The sequence below is a fragment of the Arvicola amphibius genome, chromosome 2, assembly GCF_903992535.2.
Source record: "Arvicola amphibius chromosome 2, mArvAmp1.2, whole genome shotgun sequence".
NCBI lineage: Eukaryota > Metazoa > Chordata > Mammalia > Rodentia > Cricetidae > Arvicola > Arvicola amphibius.
Window position 1 is genome coordinate 92,964,243 of NC_052048.2, and position 19,211 is coordinate 92,983,453.

Here is a 19,211-nt window from a genome sequence, read left to right on the forward strand (position 1 = left end):
CCCTTGTTTTTTTTAAGATGAGGTCTTTCATTGACCTGCAGCTCACCAAGTAGAGTAGGCTGGCTGGCCTGTGTATCCCAGGGCTTCTTCCATTTTTGCCTCTATAGCACTGGGATTAAAAGCTTGTGCCACTATGCCCTGCTAAAAGTTTTTTTTATTAATTCTTTAAGAATTTTCTATATGTCTACAACACTTTTTGATCATCTTCTCCTTTATTCTGTCCTATATTTTTCAGAATCCTCCTCTAAAACTTCAGAAATGTATGTCTTCTTTTTAACTACTCAGTGTTGTCTGTATGCACATGGGTGTAGGGTTATCTATTGATGAGTGGGTGATGCACTGGCTGGTTTTGTGTGTCAACTTGACATAAGCTAGAGTCATCAGAGAGGAAGGAGCCTTAATTGAGGAAATGCCTCCATGAAATTCAGAGATCCAGATGTCAGGGATTTCTCAATCACTGATCAATGGGGGAGAACCCAGCTTATTTTGGGTGGTGGCTTCCCTGGGTTGGTGGTCCTGGGTTCTATAAGAAAGCAGGCTGAGCCAGACAGTGGTGGTATGTCTGTACAATCAGTCCTTGGGAGGCAGAGACAGGTGGATCTCTGTGAGTTCAAGGCCAGCTTGGTCTACAGAGCAACTTCCAGGACAAGCTTCAAAGCTACAGAGAAACCCTGTCTTGAAAAACCATTAAAAAGAAGAAGAAAGAAAGCAGACTAAGCAGGTCATGGGTTGCAAGCCCGTAAGCAGCACTCCTCCAAGGCTCTGTTTGAGTTTATGTCCTAACTTTCTTCAGTGATGATCAACAATGTGGAAGTGTAAACCAAACAAACCCTTCCCTTCCCAACTTGCTTTTTGGCCAGGGTTTATTGTCGCTAACTGATAGTGCTGATAGTGCTCAGCTTTCTTCTGTGGATTCTAGGGGTTGAACATAGGTCCTCATGCTTGAGTGCCAAGCACTTTAACAATTGAGCTGTCTTCTCTGTTCTTGGTTTCTTTCAAATTAAATAATCTCCTGAGGGAAAGGGTCATAACTGCTGACTACTTTCAGAATTCCCCAGTTTTTAAATTTGGGGCTTTCCTTGAGCAGATGCTCAACAATGTTTAATGACTGAATGGAGACAAAAGTGGTTGAATGGATGGATGCAAATGGATACAAACACCCAACCGTTACTTTGTATCAGTAGGCATGTTGTATCAATGGTTACTTTGTATCAGTAGGTCTGTTGTATCAATGGTTACTTTGTATCAGTAGGCCTGTTGCATCAATGGTTACTTTGTATCAGTAGTTACTTTGTATCAGTGGTTCTGGTGAAATCAATGGTTACGTTGTATTGGTAGTTACTTTGTATCAGTAGGCCTGTTGCATCAATGGTTACTTTGTATCAGTGGTTCTGGTGAAATCAACGGTTACTTTGTATTGGTAGTTACTTTGTATCAGTAGGCCTGTTGCATCAATGGTTACTTTGTATCAGTAGTTAGTTACTTCGTATCAGTACATCTTACTACTGGCCAGAGTACATGTCCAAGCACCTGTGTCTCAGCACCTATCACCCATAGATTGTCATTTGCTTCTTACCCCATGCTTCATTTGCCCAACGCTATTTCACGCCTCTGTATATGTGATTTTTCAAGTCATACAGATCCGCAAATTCCCTCGATGCCAAATTGAGTAAAGACCGTTCTAGGAAGTACACCACGTAGGATTCCCAAAGAGGGATTGAGGTTAGGAACAGGTGACAGGGAAAAGCACAGGTGACAGGACATCATCCGAGTCGAACCAGAGAACAATAGTTTCTCATATTTGTAGAGTAGACTGCACTTCCTGCAGCATAGTGAGTAGATGGTAAGTGGGAGCATTTTGGCTGTGTGTTAATATGCACGTCTTTCCTATCAGTCCCCAGCAAAGCCAAAGAAGATAGGTCCTGCCTGAGCAACAGAGCAAGGCACACACAGAGAGTCTATTCCTGTCTATCAGAACCTCTAACCCACCTGCCATGGAACTCAAACAACCTAATAGCTTCCTTCTCTTACCGTTTCAATTGTTTTCCTTCTTCCTATTCACGTTGCGACACCAGTAAGGCACGGCGGTCCCGTGACTCAGAGCAAGCTGGAGTGTGTGTATGTGTGGGAGTGGAAGAGTGGGGAAGAGGAGCCAGAGACTCCAACATCTAGACACCAGAGCTTCCCGACCAGTTTAGATTTCTCCATGAGAGAAAAAACAAATCCCTAGTTATGTCAAAGCCACGGGAATCTCTTCTGGTGCTAAGTTAGGCACTCACAGAAAGGAACCAAATTTATATGTATGTAAATGTATATATATGTGTGTAACGCATACCTATAAAATCATTTGCATGCTGTTGGCAAAGTTATTTGCCCCTTTTCCATAAACTCAATTGCGATTTGGTCCTTCCTAGGCATCACTAACCCATTTGATAATAAACATAGGTCAATATGTATTCATAATATAGACTAATAGGGAATGTATAACATCTTTGATGTCTCAAAAATAACTGATGAGAGTGGGGCTTGGGAAGATGGTCCTGCCTGCCTTCTACACCATTACAGACCTGCTAACCATAGTCTTGTTAGAGAGAGACTTTGTCAATTTGTCTTTGAGGACTTCTGTATTGAGAAGATGGATATGGGTATCCAATGACATCTCCTTTTAAATGTCACTACTATGTCCTTATCTCGGAAGCTGAACAGACAATAACGCCAATGCACTTCACCCCCAGGACATGACTTAACTCTTCCCAGTTGGTCTGGTCTTATGTAATCTCTCCCAAAGCCAGCTAAAGTTTCATCCAGCCAGTTGCCCTGGCAACCCAGCTGTGTCATCTTGAAAGATGTCTCCGGGCACTGGCTTCTGAATCTGCCAGAGACTTGACTCGGGCTGAGTCGCGAAAGCCACAACATATTAACTACAACACGATGTCATCATTGATTGCGCTCCTGATAGACATGTCACACTGTTGAAAAGAACATGGATAAAAATAAGCCCTGCCCTGACTTTGTGGTGGAATTTACTCAGAAGGCAGGCAAAGCTATTTTGAGAGGCCGTCTACGTCTTTGCCTTTCTTCTACAATAAAAATCCTTTTGGTGTTTTGCATTTTTTTCCCCGGAACATCTCATTACCAACTCAAATATAAGCAGTCTAATTTTCATCAGTCATCCCTTTCATACTGAGGGTCTTTCGTTTTACATTACATCCTTTCATTTCCATCTTGGGAAAATAGTATTTAAGGAAGTTTCTTGGTGTGAAATTGTCTAATGTATTCATAAGAAACTTAGCTAGCCACTTGCCCAAGAGGAAGGGACATTATGTTTTCCTGTCTTCTTGCATTGCATTCTATTTATTTAAGCATTCTGTATGGAGAGGACTACTCTGAGCCTCTGTAGTTTACTGCTTGGAGCCATACACTTTGAGATGTTTTCTTTCCTTTTGTTTTGTCTCTGAACTGAATTTCAGTTAAGTCACAAGCAGTCATTTGCTCATTCATCAACTCATCCTCTCAGCTAATTAACTTTCTTATCAGACACTAGAGAATCAGAGATGAGTAAGATGTGAGCTCTGCCCTCCTGGGTAATTGGACAGGGAAAGAGCCATATCAGCAAGCGATTCATGCTACCGGAAATGTCTGTCTAGCAGAGATCTAGTGACAGGTCTAAGCAATGCTAGAATCTTTACATGGAAGGGAGATGCACAAGGGAAGAAACAAAGGATCAAGTCCTTCTCACCTTCCACCACTGGCCCCATCCTCTCTCCAACCACGCTGAACTTCTCTCTCTGAACTTTCAGTATTGTCTTCATTCACATCTACAGTTCTTAGGAGGTGTATTCCTTTCCATAACCCTGGAACAAAGTAGGAGACGGAAAACTCCTCTCACGTGGCCACAGTTATTCTTTGCAGAAGCTGGGCAGGGATTTCTAATTCTGTTTAACAAACTGAACACCTAGAATCCCAGGAGCCTAGTAACTCTCTGACTCCATGGCTTGTTAGCAGCAGGCACTTGCCCAGGCACCGGGTCTCCTTGGCTCCCACACCACTCTCATGTGCATTTAGTTGGGTGCTTCCTCTTTCAAGGAGTATCAGACCCTGTTAATGTATTCTCCTGGGGGAGGAGGGTTGGGCATCCCAGTCGATGTGACATCGTCCATCAGAGTAGCTCAGAGACAGAGGGATTTCATCTCTATTGGCCCGAAACTGCAACTACTAAACAGATTTCATGACAACTGCGCCAGTGTAGCATCCTGTCTCAGTCCCCTGCTGCTTCCACAGGAGCAGTGGTAGCTGGACCAGACTAGGTGGGGCACTGTGGGAGGCTGCTGTACATGTCCTGAAAGCCAAGAGAGCCTCCCAATATTGGAAAAGGGACAGGTTTCTCACTTGACATGGAAACTTGAGGCTGAACGGAGAGAAAGAGACATGCAATGAGGACAGGGTCTTCTTGTCGTGATCTTGTATGTCCCAGCCACAAGAGAAGGGGGATTGGCATTACCAAACATATGAATGATAGATAGGTACTTGTAAGGTGGACACTGTACTAGTCAATTTTGTTGTTGCTATGAGAACTTCAGAGGAAATGGCTTTAATCTGGACCACATTTTGAGGAGATATTGTTCATAATGGAGATGAATGGCTGCATGGGGTTAGAAAGTCTAAGACTGGCTCTTGGTGTCTAAACAGGAAACAAAGAGACTAATGTGTCTTAAGGACTCCACAGATTCGCTAAATAGTGCCACCAGCAGGGACTAAATGTCTGAACACATGAGCCCGTGGGGGTATATTTCACAGTCAATGGATAACAGATGTGAGGAACTCTTTGGAGCTGTGGGATCTGAAAATGAAGGAAGTGAAAGACCTGTCCAAGCACTTCCTGTTCCTCATGGGCAGCATCTGGGTTGATACAGGGGGCCTCTGTCCAGGACTGCTCTCTTTGTGCCCCTTTGTGATATGGGGAAGGGGGTCCATGATGACTCTCCCGTGTTGAGTTCAGAAACACACATACAAGGTACAGTCAAGTACTCGATGAAAACCTTAGGCATGTTTGCCACAAACCTTTCACTAAAGGGCACAAGAGATCCTGATGATTCCCCTTGTGGCACTAGAAGCATGGGAAAGAGAAAAAGTAACTTCTCATGCCTTGTACTTTTTTTTTTTTTTTTTTTTGTGGTTCTAAAAGAACACCCTGATAGACCACCAGTAGCGGCCCCCCTCTTCATGCACATTCTGGCAAGGGTTGCGTGGCAACCATCTAGTGATTCATCTGGAGGCTGTGAGTACAACATTTAGGATTTAGTCATTTTCTGGGATCAATACCTCTACGATCTGGATCGGCTCATATCTCCCACCCTAACGTTTACCTGAGACCTCTTTGGTTAGCTGATATTTCAGCCAACCATTAAACACCATCTTGTTCTCTTTCTCATTAGCCCCATGTCCTCATGCTTGACATGGGCTTATGTTCCCAAGGACTTCTGTTAAAACCCTGAACTTCCTGGTGACGGCAGTAGGTGGTGGTTAGGTCACAGGAAAGGTTTTTATGAATAGGATTTGTATTGCTACGCAAAATGCCCTAGAGAGGGGCTGGGGGAGGACTCGGTGGGTCATGTGTCACATAAGTGTTTGAGTTTGGATCTGCAGAACCTACACGAAGCTGCAAGTGGTACCATGTATCTATAATCCTGGCCCCTAATGTGAGATGGGAGATGGATACAAGAAATTCCCCAGAAGTTTGTGGACCCAACTAATCTGGTCTATGTCATGGTGAGCAATAGGAAACAGCATCTCAAATATGGTGAAGGGCAAGGACAGATAGGACTGAAGTCGCCCTCTGACCTCCACATATGTGTTGTGGCATGTGCATGGCCTCACCCCCCCCTCTCTCTCTCTCTCACACACACACACACACACACACATATACACACACAAGAGTACATTGGTTCCTTCCACTTTGTGGAGAGGGAAGCACCATTTATGAGTCAGAAAATCCTCAGCCTCTCAATTTTCCAGCCTCAAGAACTATGAAAAGTAAACTTTTATTGTTCATAGGCTACCCAGTTAGTGGTGTTCTGTCATCTCAGTTCCCCAGGACTAAGACTCTGCCCTTGTGCATTTTGTAGGTTATACCTTCCTGGGAGGGATGAAGCAACAGATTCTACTTAGATTTCAACGTCTAATCAAATTGGTCAAACTTTTATCTAGAAACTTTTTTACACCAGACGATTGGTATTGACTTGTGTAGATATATTTTCTATCTCCATTTTTATCTAGGCTCGGAAGCTTAGAGGATTTGGAATGCTGGACTCAGTGTTTTTCCTGTCCCCACGTTCTTCAGGAGTTATCAGATTGCTGTTGCTGTCACTGGGATTGTTTTCTGAAGACGAATGGCACTGACGCATCTCCGTGTTACTGACCTTAAGAGGATTTTCCCCTAAGTTAGAGCCAATGAGGTTCTTGGAAAATTTAGGCTTATTTTTACAACCGACTTCTCCCCGTCTGTCCCCATTGATAAAAGGCCCGAGTCTGAGTTGTGCACCTCCAGGGCAGGGTCCAAGTCATAGTAACGTCAACACGGTCAAAAGATGACTGCCACAAATTCCGCAGTGACCCTCAGAGAAAAACGAGAGGAAAGGTCAAAGACCAAAAACCATTCAAGTAGAATGGAAGAGAAAATGAGGAGAGAGAGAATCATCAGTGAGATCAAGGGCTTTCTCTCTCAGGAGCTCAATGGACAAGTCACAAGGGTGGGTATGGGTTCTCATGTGGGTGAATCCACTGAAGCAAAGACCTGCGGGGTCTCTCATGCCCACGGGTACCAAGAGCATAACCCAATACCATAACTTGAAAATGTCAGAAAATCTAGAAAAGCAAAGCTGCCTTACACCGAGAGATTGATATATGAGTTTGCATGCTCAAATACAACCCCCTAAGAGAAACAGGCTATTTCTCTTTCTCGGTCTATTTCCAACTAAAAACAAGCTGCCCTTGGCCAGTGGATGGCAGGTAACTAAACAGAGAGCAGCTCTGTCTGGCTGCACACTTTTCCTGTCTGATATGTTCTGTGGTGTATTAACTGGTGTTGTGATCTGCCCCAGATACCCCTGTTCCATTCCACATGCATCTCGCCTCCTATCTGCAAAAAAAAAAAAAAAAAAAAAGGGGGTGGACTAGGGGGACTTGCAGGGGCTCTTTCCAACCTTATGCTGAAGACAGAGAAGTTGAGGTATTGTGTAAAAGCATTCCTTTAGGATGTGCTGGTGGGAGGCCTATCGATGGCCTTCTAAATACACCAACCTTATCGTGGGAAAGCCAAGTCCCAAGGTGGGAAAGCCATCGAAAGTGATTTCACACCCCAGACACAGGAGAAGGTTATCACTCGGACCTCTCTGGGGGCAAAAGCCATCTCTAACTCAAGCCACACTGGCAGCTCATTGCTCTCTGAATTTCACTGTGACCAAATGTGACTGGGACTTCACCACTCTCCTTGTTTCCCTAGACTCTCTCCTTATTGTCTTTTCTTTTGAGATTGAAGACCCCAGTTCTTGTTTTCCACATTAATTCATGTTGAAGTGCACCTCAGTCCTGTTGGCAAACATTCCACATGTAAATGAATCCCAAGCCTCTCACCAAGATTTCCAGCATCGTGGCCAGCCCAGTCGAGATGACATTATGTCTTATGTAACAGCTGTTTCCCTAAGGGATTAAAATGCATCTCTGTAGAGGTCTGCCCAATAATTCTTTAAATGAGCCCTATTCTCAGTTACCTCTGACTGACAAGCAGAATCTCACTCCTTGAAGATTTTTCATCCCCCTAATTCTCTTTGAGCCCACAATTCTATTTTCCAAATTATTTTGAGAGACTATGGTTGAGAGTGGAAAGTTGGATCAGTTGGACACAGGAAAGTGTCTGTTGGGCAAGCATGAGGATCTGGGTTCGAATCCTCAGCACATACATAAAAGCTAGACATGGCAGTGTACGTTGGTAACTCCAACGCTGGTAGAGGTGGAGACAGGGGGACCCCTGGAGTTGATTTTCCAGTTAGCCTAGCTGAAGTGATAAACTTCAGGGCTGGCAGGGGTGGAGACAGGGGGACCCCTAGAGCTGATTTTCCAGTTAGCCTAGCTGAGTGATAAACTCCAGTTTCAGTGAGAGACCCTGTCTCTACAAAATAAGGTGGAGCGTGTCAGAGGAAGAGATCTGACATTGACTTTTAGCATCCACATGAATGTGTGTGACCACACACACACACACACACACACACACACACACACACACCTCCCATACATGAGACAATAGTCACCTTTTACATCTTTCAATAAAATGTCTTCTGGAGAAACAAGGTCTTGATGTTTCCCCACTTGTACCAGCTCAGAGATAAGGCTCAAGGAAACAGCTCAATCTTTGTCTTGGATGAATCGAAGACAGTTTGTTTGCTCACACACGTGAGCACATGCATGCATGCGCGCACACACACAGTAAACAAAATGCAGATTAGAAATCACACTTTCTCTTTCTGTGAGGGTGTGTATGAGTGTGTGTATGGCATATGTGTGTGCAGAGCACAAGGAGACTAAAAGAGAATAATAAATGTATCCTGCTTTATGACTCTCTGTTTTATTCCCTTGGGACAGAGACTCTCATTGACCCTGGAATTAGGCTTGTGGACAACAAGCCATAGGGAGGATCCTTATGTCTTTGCTCCCCCTGTCTCTGTTCTGGGGTTACAGGCACATGTACAATTGTAACTGGCTTTTAAACACAGGGTTTGGAGATTTGAATTGAAGTCTTCAAGCTTTCTCACAAGTGCTCTCTCTTGCTGAGCCATGTCCCCGGTCCAGAAACTTCTATTCTTGTTTGTATACTATTGAAGTTAATTTGAAGGTCTAGTTTAGAAAAGGTTTTTTTTCTTTTCTGTCTTAGTGATTGTTAATAGTCAGTAACTAGTGTCAAGGGACCTAGAATGTTCTGTCAGTCAATGGCTAGAAGCATCTTTTGGAGCTCTTGGCATTTCTTAGGGCTACTCAAATTTGTGTAAATCCAGTGAACGCTATGCTGAGAGAGACACATACACTGTTCTTTCGTGGTAATTGAATTCCTGAAGTCTACTGAAGGAGAGCCCTTGGTTAATATCTAGATATGTTCTCCATATCTTACCCATGCATTTTCTCCTCTGTAAGTACTCGGCAGGTAGCAGCCCTGAGGAATATGCCCACGTCTCTGTCAGCAGAGCGGTCAGCCCAAGTGACCAGTGCTGACATTTAAGAGCTATGAACACAGATCAACTTTTAGGCTTGTATGGATGCTGTGACACTTGTCCAAAAATGAAGGCACTTGTTCAAAGTTATGCAGCAGCTAGACAGGACCAGTTTTATAAAACAAAGCTTTCTACCTACAATCCTACAGCTATTATATATTATGTTCAACTTTCAGAAAGAATGCCTTGAGTTTCAAATGGTTGACTTTAAAAACATAAGAGCAAAAATGGAAAGAATTCTGTATATGTTAACTAGAATTTGCTATTTTATTAAATACATTTGTTACCAAATTTTCAGCTACTCTGAATTTAGTAATTTTATTTATTAATTATATACATATATGTGGATGTAGTATGTGGATGGGTAGTGTATGTATAGGGGTGGGTGGGTGTGTCTTTTCCTAAAGGGGTGCATACTTGGAGGCCAGGGAAGGCGGTTAGTTGTCCTGCTTTATCAATCTCCACCTTATTCCCTTGAGACAGGGTCTTTTGCTGAATCTGGATCCCGGCGACAGCCAGAAAGCTCTGCAATGCTAGGGCCTCAGGCACATGTCCGCATGTACCCTGGTTTTAATGTGGTTTTGTGGTTTTAGTATCAGCCCTCTCATACTTGTACAACACCTGCTTACACCCACTGAAGCATCTTCCCAGGTCCTGTAACGTTTACTTTTTTTTTCATATATGACACCGGGTAATTCTGCCAATAGATTTTTCAGAAGACTCATTTTCCAACACTTTTAGCCCAGAGGGTTGTCCAAACTTTTGACACTGGAAATTGACATCATCATCTGCAAACAGACGTAATGAGCCGAATTCCTGCATAGCTATCTCAGGATGCATATAGCCCATAGGCTATAGGTTGGATATGCCTGGCCTAGATAAGTTTTGCTGAACCCCACTGGTATATTTTGCTACAAATTAAGATGGTTTTACAAAGTGAAAATAAGCCAACTTTCCAGCTCTTCCAGGCTTGGGGCTTCCTGTAGACAATGTATACCGACACAGTATTTATGCCACAGAAAATGCAGAGGAAACAGTCTGTGAACGAGTGAATGAGCCAGGCAGTGAAACTGCTCACAGACGGAGGCGCCGGCAGGACGTTTTCTAACACCGGATTACGGAAGCTTTCAGGAAATGACCACTCGAGGGGGAACGGAATGTTTTGGCAGGAACTCTTCCGTTATTTGTGAATAATTTTTAAAATTCAATCTGTAGAATCAGTGATGGTCAGATTGGACTCCAGGCACTGCTATCCTTTGCCTCACCAACATCTAGCGCTCTCTTGAGATGAAAACTTGGTACAGTGAGCTAAGCTGGGGCTCAGGACACTTGGGCTGGAGCCTAACCAAATGACATCTAGCTCTTTAGTTGTCTCTGGGACATGACAAGCCATAGAAAATGAGCAGGTGAGTCTCCTTTCTTAGGGGAGGGGGTATAAAAATCAGAATACTGAGTGCTTAGTGGGTGACAGGTTTAAAAAAATGTCCCGTGGCCTCTGTCTGAGATGGCTTAGAGAGGTAAAGGTGTTTGCCATGGAAACCCAAGACGAGTTTGATCCCATGGATCCACATAAAAGTATGAAGAAATGACTCCATACATGAACATCACACACACACACACACACACACACACATATACACAGACATGTACACACACACACACATGCACACACACACACTAAAAATGCCTTAAAGGCCAATTCCCCATTCCCTTCAGCGTCTGGCATCTGGGAAAGGCTTTGTTCTTGAGAGGATACAGTGCTCAGTGTGTGAGAATCCATGATAGAAACAGAGAGGGCACAGTCTTAGGCTGTGTCCTGAGAGCCGGCTACCCAGTTCTGGACTGCATGGTGGATATTACTGACTAAAGCTTGGTTTTCTGTAGAACCTTCATAGAGTCTGTATATCTTCCCGTACTGCCATCACACTTACATGAAATAAAACCCACTTCAGGCTTGGTTCTCTGAGAATAAAGGAGTGGATAATTCATGATGCAAACATAGCTTATGATGGGCTGTAAATCAATTTCATTTCCTTTCTCTTTGGGACTCCACCAAGTGAGGTGACGAGATAAGACTTATTATTTTCACCTACAAATAAGGAAACAGACCCGGAGAGGGAGAGGATTGGCAAATGTAGCCCAACTAAGATTGAGCTGCACATCTGTTAGTCTCTAAATGCCAAGAATATTTTAGCTAACCCTGTGACAACTTGTGTAACTCACCCCGAGACAACCAAAACAACTCCCAAGGATAATAATATTGAAAGTCAATTTCAAATGAGTATTAACGTTTATTTAGGGCTCTTTGCAGGACTCTGCTGCTACGGCCTTCATGGCTTTGGGATTGACCTGACTGGGGAGATGGGCAATTGAAGAAATGACACATACATATACCAGAAAGCTGGAGTCACATGGGCCATGTGCTCTGATGGACATGCAACAGCAGCGGCGTAGACACTTGGAACATTTACTTATTATATACAGCTGAAGGAGGAGGCTGGTTGGATAATCTTAGTAGTGAGTCTCTGCAGGGGAGCACTCTCAGGCTACAATTGTCCAGGAAGGGGAGTACTTTCAGGCTACAATTGTCCAGGAAGGGGAGCACTCTCAGGCTACAATCATCCAGGAAGGGGAGCACTATCAGGCTACAATCATCCAGGAAGGGAGCACTCTCAGGCTATAATCATTCAGGAACAGGAACACTCTCAGGCTACAATCATCCAGGATGGGGAGAACTCTCAGGCTAAAATCATCCATGCTTGGGAGCACTCTCAGGCTACAATCATCCAGGATGGGGAACACTCTCAGGCTACAATCTTTTAGGAAGAAGAGCACTCTCAGGCTACAATCTTTCAGAAAGGGGAGCACTCTCAGGCTACAATCTTTCAGGAAGGGGAAGCTGTCATTGATACTCTCAGTGCACACTATCAATATCTACATTCAGACCAGCGTAAGGCCTTGCCATTCCCATAGCTGAGTCAGTAGGGTCCTTGCCATGGTTGCTGATGCCAACAACACACACTCAAGACTTCATCCACTCCCCATACTCAGCTAGGTTTGTCCTTGGTTTTGATATCACAGTGGCAAAGCAAGCTGGGAATAAGAAATAGCCTTAATCCATCCAGGAAGAAGACCCCTGGAGAGGGGGCTTCCTCCCTCGGAGGTAGGGCTGCTTGTTCATCTCCAGAGTTTGCTTATTTTTGAAAATGGCAGTGGCTTCTCTGAACATGGATTAAAATGGCAAGCCTTCTTAATTTTGTGATCTTGGCTTGGCAATCCAAATGATTGCTGGAAAGCGAAAGTTCTATGGGCAGAAAATCAGGTGCTTGATTCTTGTTGACAAAATACAGTTCCTGTCAGCCTAGCTGCTGCAGTGCTGGGGCCGGGAGGAGAACACAGCATCTGCCATGACATCTGTGACCAGAGACAGGCAGGGAGCCAGGCATTCCTGACAGGGTGTCCATCAGCCAGGGAAGGCTCAGGGTTTATGTGTGTCGATGGCAAAGGAGCCTGGACTCTGCAGATTTTCTAGGGCCACCAACATGAAGCACCAGATACTGGATGGATTAAATTCAAGAGATATGCTATGGTATAGGATTCTGGAGGCTGCAAGTCCGACACAAGGCTTTGACAGGGTTGCTTCCTTCTGAGGTCTCTCTGACTTCTAGATGCTCTTCCCCTGGTCTTCTCTTCATATGTCCTGTGTCCAGACATTTCTTATTTCTATAAGGATACAATTCACAGTGGGTGTGGGGTCTACTCTATTTACTTGGCTTTAAGATAATCAGCTCATTAAGGACCCTATACTTAGACACAGCCACATTCATATACATGAGGGGATAAGGTGACAAGGACCAGTTTATAGGGGATACAGAGTAGCAGAGAAGAGGTCCTGAGTTTGGAAAAACAAAACAAAACAAAACAAGACAAAATAATAACCTATTACCCTAGTAATATTTTGTCTTCTAAGGTCAAGAGCAAAGTATCCATCCCACCTGTACTGCATTAGTTACCTTCTTGTGTTAATCTTCTACTTTGAAATTAACTTCTCTGCTGCCCACTCTCGTCCCATCACCCGGCATGAATGCCAATCTTTCTGGGACTGTGGTTGTCTGTGCCTTCTGTCTTAGCTCGGGAGATCCTTCTGGGCAGGAAGGACTGTCCTGAAGTTGTTCAGGGATATCGTCACCACAAGGCTTCCCAAGAAGGAGTTATGTAGCCAGCAGCAAGCTCTCCTGAAGCTTCTCTGTGGGAAGCTCCCTGCTCTTCACTGGGTTTATGAGAATTGAAATGTCGTGATTACGGTCTACCTTTCTAATGACTAAGTGTAGTGCTTGTAGGTACCATATCTAGATAGGTGCCACAATCTTACAAAGCTCACTCCAGCAGAGGAATGGGGTGGGTGGCTTGGGATAGATGGTCAATGCAGAGCACAGCAACACATACACACATGCAAAAATGCAAATTACCACATCAAGATAGTGAGGCTCCCTCATGCGCAACTCTGTTCATTTGTGTATATACGTGTATAGTGTGTATGGTATGTATGTGTTCATGCATAGTGCATACATATGAGTGTGTGCGCGTGTGTCGGCCAACAGTCAAGATCAGGTGTCTTCTTCAGTCTCAGTTGCTCTTCTCGTTATTCTTTGAGGCACTGTTTCTCACCGAACCTGAAGCTTGCAGGTCTGGCTATGCTGGTGGCCAATGAGCTCCAGGGAGTCGCCTCTGTCTGCTTCCCACAGCACGGAGCATCCCCAGTCTTTAACATCTATGCAGCCTTTGCCTTTTGTGATGCTGTGAAGTTTGACTTACTCTTCTAAACCTCTGCTCTCACACTGTTAAGGGCCTACTTAATGAAGTTCCTTTGGGTTTGGAACGCAAAGGCGTCTGCTGTGATGGGGAGGACTAGGGTGGTGGCACCTGGCTTGGCAGGTGAGTGCTCCCCATTATTTCATTCCTATCTCGGTCATCACTGCAGTTGGTTCTAGAGAAACCGAGAGGATGTCTGAACCAATAAATGGCCAAGGCAGCAATAGAGGCTGCACAGAGACAAGAGGCTGCAGTGGGCTTTGTCCCATCAGTGACTGAAGTCCCTGCTAGAGGCTCTAGACAGTTATTCTCCATCAGTGGGCTCCAGGGGTCTCTCCTCCTAACCACAGAGAAGAACTGCTGGAGAGACCCATTCCCCAGAATGCTGAGTCCTGATTTGCTGAACACGGGCACCCTTTAAAGTACTTAAAGGGAATTATTTCTCATCAAGTGGCTCCAGGCCTCCTCGATAGCCCTCAGCTTTCCCCTTCTGACCCATCAGAGCTGCTTCCCTTTTTTTCCCACGGGCATGGCATATGCCTTCTGTAATTCTCCCTTGATCTCGGTCTGTCCTCGGATGACTTGGAGAGGACTTTGTCTGTTTTCTGCCTGACACAAGAGCAGAGGCCATGTTCAAGTCTCATCATTAAGGGACTGAAATCAAAGACTGCCTAGAATATCCACCAAGCTCAAAAAGTCTTGAAACATTTTCTTGAAGCAAAACCACTGGGGTATGATTTGGGACGAGGATGGGAGGGGGGGTTGGCAGGCGATCTAGGTCCACAGATGTCTGTGTGTCATAATAACACACAGGTATGTGTGATTTTGCACAGCTGAGCTTGAGGCAGAGGCTTCTGCAGTGTATGAATGACACAGCTCATTTCCTACTCCTTCAAAGAGAAAAACCCCTTGATTTTAGACAAGTAATGGGGAATACAGCACCCCGAGTTCTCTTAATCATGACTTCAGTGACATGAAGGTGACTTTGACATGGCTCATTTGTCTCTGCTTTCCTTGATCAGAAGAATGGAAAACTTCTAAGCACAGGCTGACTCTAGAGGAGGAAATGGTGGGATATGAGACCAGTTGTGGAGGGGAGTCACCTGGTGATCTAGGAAGCACATCTCTTCTACTCTGCTCAGAATTAATGTATAGCAAACAAATAATAGGCGTGTCTCCCAGAATTCCTACACAAAATGCTAATGATTAGTTACTTAGATTTTTTTACAAGTGCCATAGAAATCTTAAATTTGTATGTATATATATACATACAATGTATGCATTTTATATGTAATGTATGCACTCATATACACACACTCACATATATATATATATACAGACATATACATATGCATGTGTATTTATGTCCTGGTTTTTATTGTCAGCTTGACACAAACAAGAGTAACCTGGGAGAGGGAGTCTTAACGGAGGAATTGCTCCAGTCAGATTGGCCTGTGGCACTATCTGTGGGGACTTGTATTGACTGTTGATTGGTATAGGAGTTCTGTAGTGATGTGCTGCGAGCTGGGCTGCATTCCTGCCGTCTGTAGTGTGGAGCTGCAGGCAGGCTTGCTTTTCGACCCACCGGCTCCCAACTGCCTGACTAGCTTATGCCCCGAAATAACAACACACAGATTGTATTCTTTTAAATACTGCCTGGCCCATTATTTTCTGCCTCTTACTCACATCTTGACTAACCCATATCTAATAATCTGTGTAACACCATGAATGGTGTCTTACCGGGAAAGATTCAGCATGTCTGACCTGATGGCTGGCTTCATCGCGTCTGGCATCTCTCTGAGGAGAGGCACGGCGGTCTGACTAACTTAGGAGAGGCGTGGCATCTGACTGAGCCATCTACCTCACTTCCTTCTTCCTGTTCTGTCTACTCCATTCACCTAAGGGCTGGCCAAGGCAGTTTCTTTATTAAAACAGAAGACCCTCCCACATCGTAGGAGAGCCCATTTCACTGTGGATGGTCCCACTCCTGACCAGTATAGTTCTAGGTTCTATAAGAAAGTTGGTTGAGCATGAGCCAGAAGGAGCAAGCCTGTAGCAGTGTTCAACCATGGCTTCTGCTTCAGTTCCTGCCCTGGCTTCCCTCAATGATACACAGTGACTTGTGAGTGCAAGCCAAATAAACTCTTTAGTCGGAGTGTTTATCATCAAAATGGAAAGAGTAACCATGACTCTGTGCACATGTGTGTGTGCATGTGTGTGTGTGTGTGTGTAGGCCACAGCACATGTGTGGAGGTAAGAGGATAGCTTATGGGACTAACTTCTCTTTCCAGTATTCTGCCATGTGGTGTCGGGGGATCAAACTCAGGTAGTTGAGCTTGGTGGCAAGCGCCTTCAATTGCTGAGGCACCTCATTGACCTCCCATTGTGATCTTATACCACGTACATTGCATAATGTATATTTCTTTCTACATGCACTTGAGGATATATTTGATATATCCTTGGGGCTTTTACATGAACAGAACTGATCAGCCATCAATTGGGGTGCCCGTCAATCATCTGATGATTAGTTTAGTTAGCTAGCTTGTAAGCTTTTAATTCAATACGCAACCACAACCCACCATCGTGAAACACAGCTGAGATTTTAACACAATCTGGACCCCGCCACACAGCCATCTCCCCACCTCTTCCCTTGCTTCTTCCTCTCTTCATTCCTTTCTTTTCCTTTCCCCCTTCACCTCACGTCACTTTACCTGTAGCCTTACAAAGCTCATCTTAATTTTATTCCTGTCTAATTTAGAGTCTCCCTTCTGTACTTGTGTTTTAGCATTGCTGAAGTTCAACCATCTCAATGGTAAGTGTGTTCCAGTTCATTTTCCATGTTCCCATGGAAGGGCATTTGGGGGTGCTTCCCAGTCTCATCATTGTGCACAGAGCAGCGATGAGCATGCCCCTTCTCGAACGCATGTAAGTGTGGAAGTGCTGGATCAGAGGCTACGGGAAATGTTCAGCCCCAGAGATAAAGGCGCTCCCCCAAAGCTCTCTGCACAAACCTCCCACACACGGATAAGCACCTGGATAGTTCACATAGCTCGCATTGACATTTGTTATAATAAAATAATAAAAAGCAGCATTTTCTACTTGGTATTTCAGGCAGAAAAGGTTAAAGCAAAAAAAAAAAAAATGCCTCTCTTCCGCCAGTGTAACATTATGTAAGTGTCTGCCCACAAGATGGAACGCCCTAGATTATGCCAGAACCACTGAAATTCACAAACTCAGGCAAACCAAAACAGAAATTGTACTTTGATAATCGTCAATATCCATGCAAAGATTAGCTTCTAAACAGTATAAAGTATTGAGTCCGTGGGTAGACAGTGATCATGATTCAATCTATGTAACACCTTCTTCTAAATGAGCTGTGTTGGGATTTTGAATCCTTACCTGCAGATAGGAGAAGCTTCTTTTGGTGAAAAGTTGCTCACAGGTACGCTCTCTTTTACAGAGGAAAAAATATGTGCACATCTATATATCTATCTATACATGTATGACCATCAGCAGACAACATCTTGGAGCTTTTTATGGCTTTTTTAGTGCTATCACCATCTAAAACCACATGCCGTATTTTAACAACTATGTTTTTCTTGTTCAGAAATTGCTTCACTTATCTGTAGAAACACGCACGCACGCACACACACACACACACACACACACACCCCTCTGCGTCCAAACGGTGTTTTAAAGGTTAGAATGGAAAAAGCCACCGGAGTCGAAGGTAGCCGGCTGGATCTCATTTGGCATGAGAAGCCGTGGGAATCGCGTACCTTCACGTACAGCTGCTGGAACTCCTCCAGATTCAGCCTCCCGCTCGGACAGTCCTTGAGGAACCCCTTGTACCACTGCTTTAGCTCATGCTCGTTGAACTCGGTGCTCTTCACCAGGTCCTCCATGACTTCGGGGGCCAGTTTGCTGTTCTGTTTCCCCATTGTGCCTGCAGAAAACCACAAACCACATTAATGTAGTCAGCAGGGCGGCCAAAACTCAACGCCTGCCTGTCTCACCACAGACTCCGTGAGTCTGCATCCTTCCACTTCGTATTGAGAACAGACGGGAACAGGAAAACCCCTTTGGACGAGCCTGAGGTCTGTGCAGCCCGTCCTCCCTGTCTGTCATCATGTCACCCGTCACAAGGCATTGACTCTCACATGGAAAGCAGACAACCACTGTACTTGATGTTCATGTCAGGCATGTGGAAGCTCGGTGTCTCCTCCTGTGAGCTACAGTTCACGAGCACTCGGTACCTAGGCATCTAGTTTTACATGTAGCTTGCAGGAGTATTGGGAGAAATGTTATAACCAAAAGTTTAGAAATTGATTGGGAAAACTTGATCATCTATCATGATGTCACGGTTGGTCTTGTCCCCAAATCCCGGGCTTCTTTTCTTTTTTTAATTGAATAAAAACAGCCCGTTTTGATTAGCCACAATAGTTCTCTCTCTTTTCATCTCTAGACATTCTCTACAAAACTCCCTTCTATGTTGACTTTTTCTAAAGATTAGTGAGTGAATTTTTATCAGCTAAATTTCATCCTGTCAGTTTTAATCATTCCAAGTTAAAATGCCAGTGCATGAAGTCATGTCTCCTATGTGAACTGTAAGCTTGCATGGTCGAGAGCAGAACATGAAGCAGGAGGGCAGGTCACGTTCAGAATCTCCAGATTGTCACCTTGATCTGTAGTTAACTATGTGTGTTAGACATAGAAACATTAATTATCATCCTCCTTCAATTTCTTCATACAATAAATTGGCAGATGTCACATTTTCCAGCTTTAGTGTGCTGGCCAACTAAGAATTAAATAGGCCAAGATGAAAAAGAATAACTTGAAATTAAAATACTTGCATTTTTGCAAGATAGTTAATATTTAAAAATCCTTTTAATGCTGTTTAATTATAATAAAGTAATAACTGTGCCCAATAAGCCTCAGAGTGACTGGAAAAAATTCATGTTCATCTGAGGATACATCAGAGAGAAGAGTCCCAGAAGATGTTTAAGGTCCAGCTAGCAGGGTAAGCTAGGTTTTAAAGAACATACTCAGATGAACCAGTTATTCCATGCACTTTAAGCAAGTCTATACTTGCAACAACCTTGAGGGGAAAAACGTGAGCTCATACTTTGCTGTTATAAT

General features: G+C 44.1%; 1 protein-coding gene across 2 annotated transcripts in view; it reads right to left on the reverse strand.

Moving 5' to 3' along the window:
- The window catches only part of Vsnl1 (visinin like 1), a 66,568-nt gene extending 48,555 nt beyond the window's left edge, over nucleotides 1-18,013 (reverse strand). For both annotated transcript variants that reach the window (XM_038320228.1, XM_038320227.1), the window contains exon 1: nucleotides 17,852-18,013. In XM_038320228.1, the coding sequence (XP_038176156.1) occupies nucleotides 17,852-18,013 (162 nt within the window). The remainder of the gene's footprint in view (nucleotides 1-17,851) is intronic.
- Nucleotides 18,014-19,211: the final 1,198 nt, after the last annotated feature.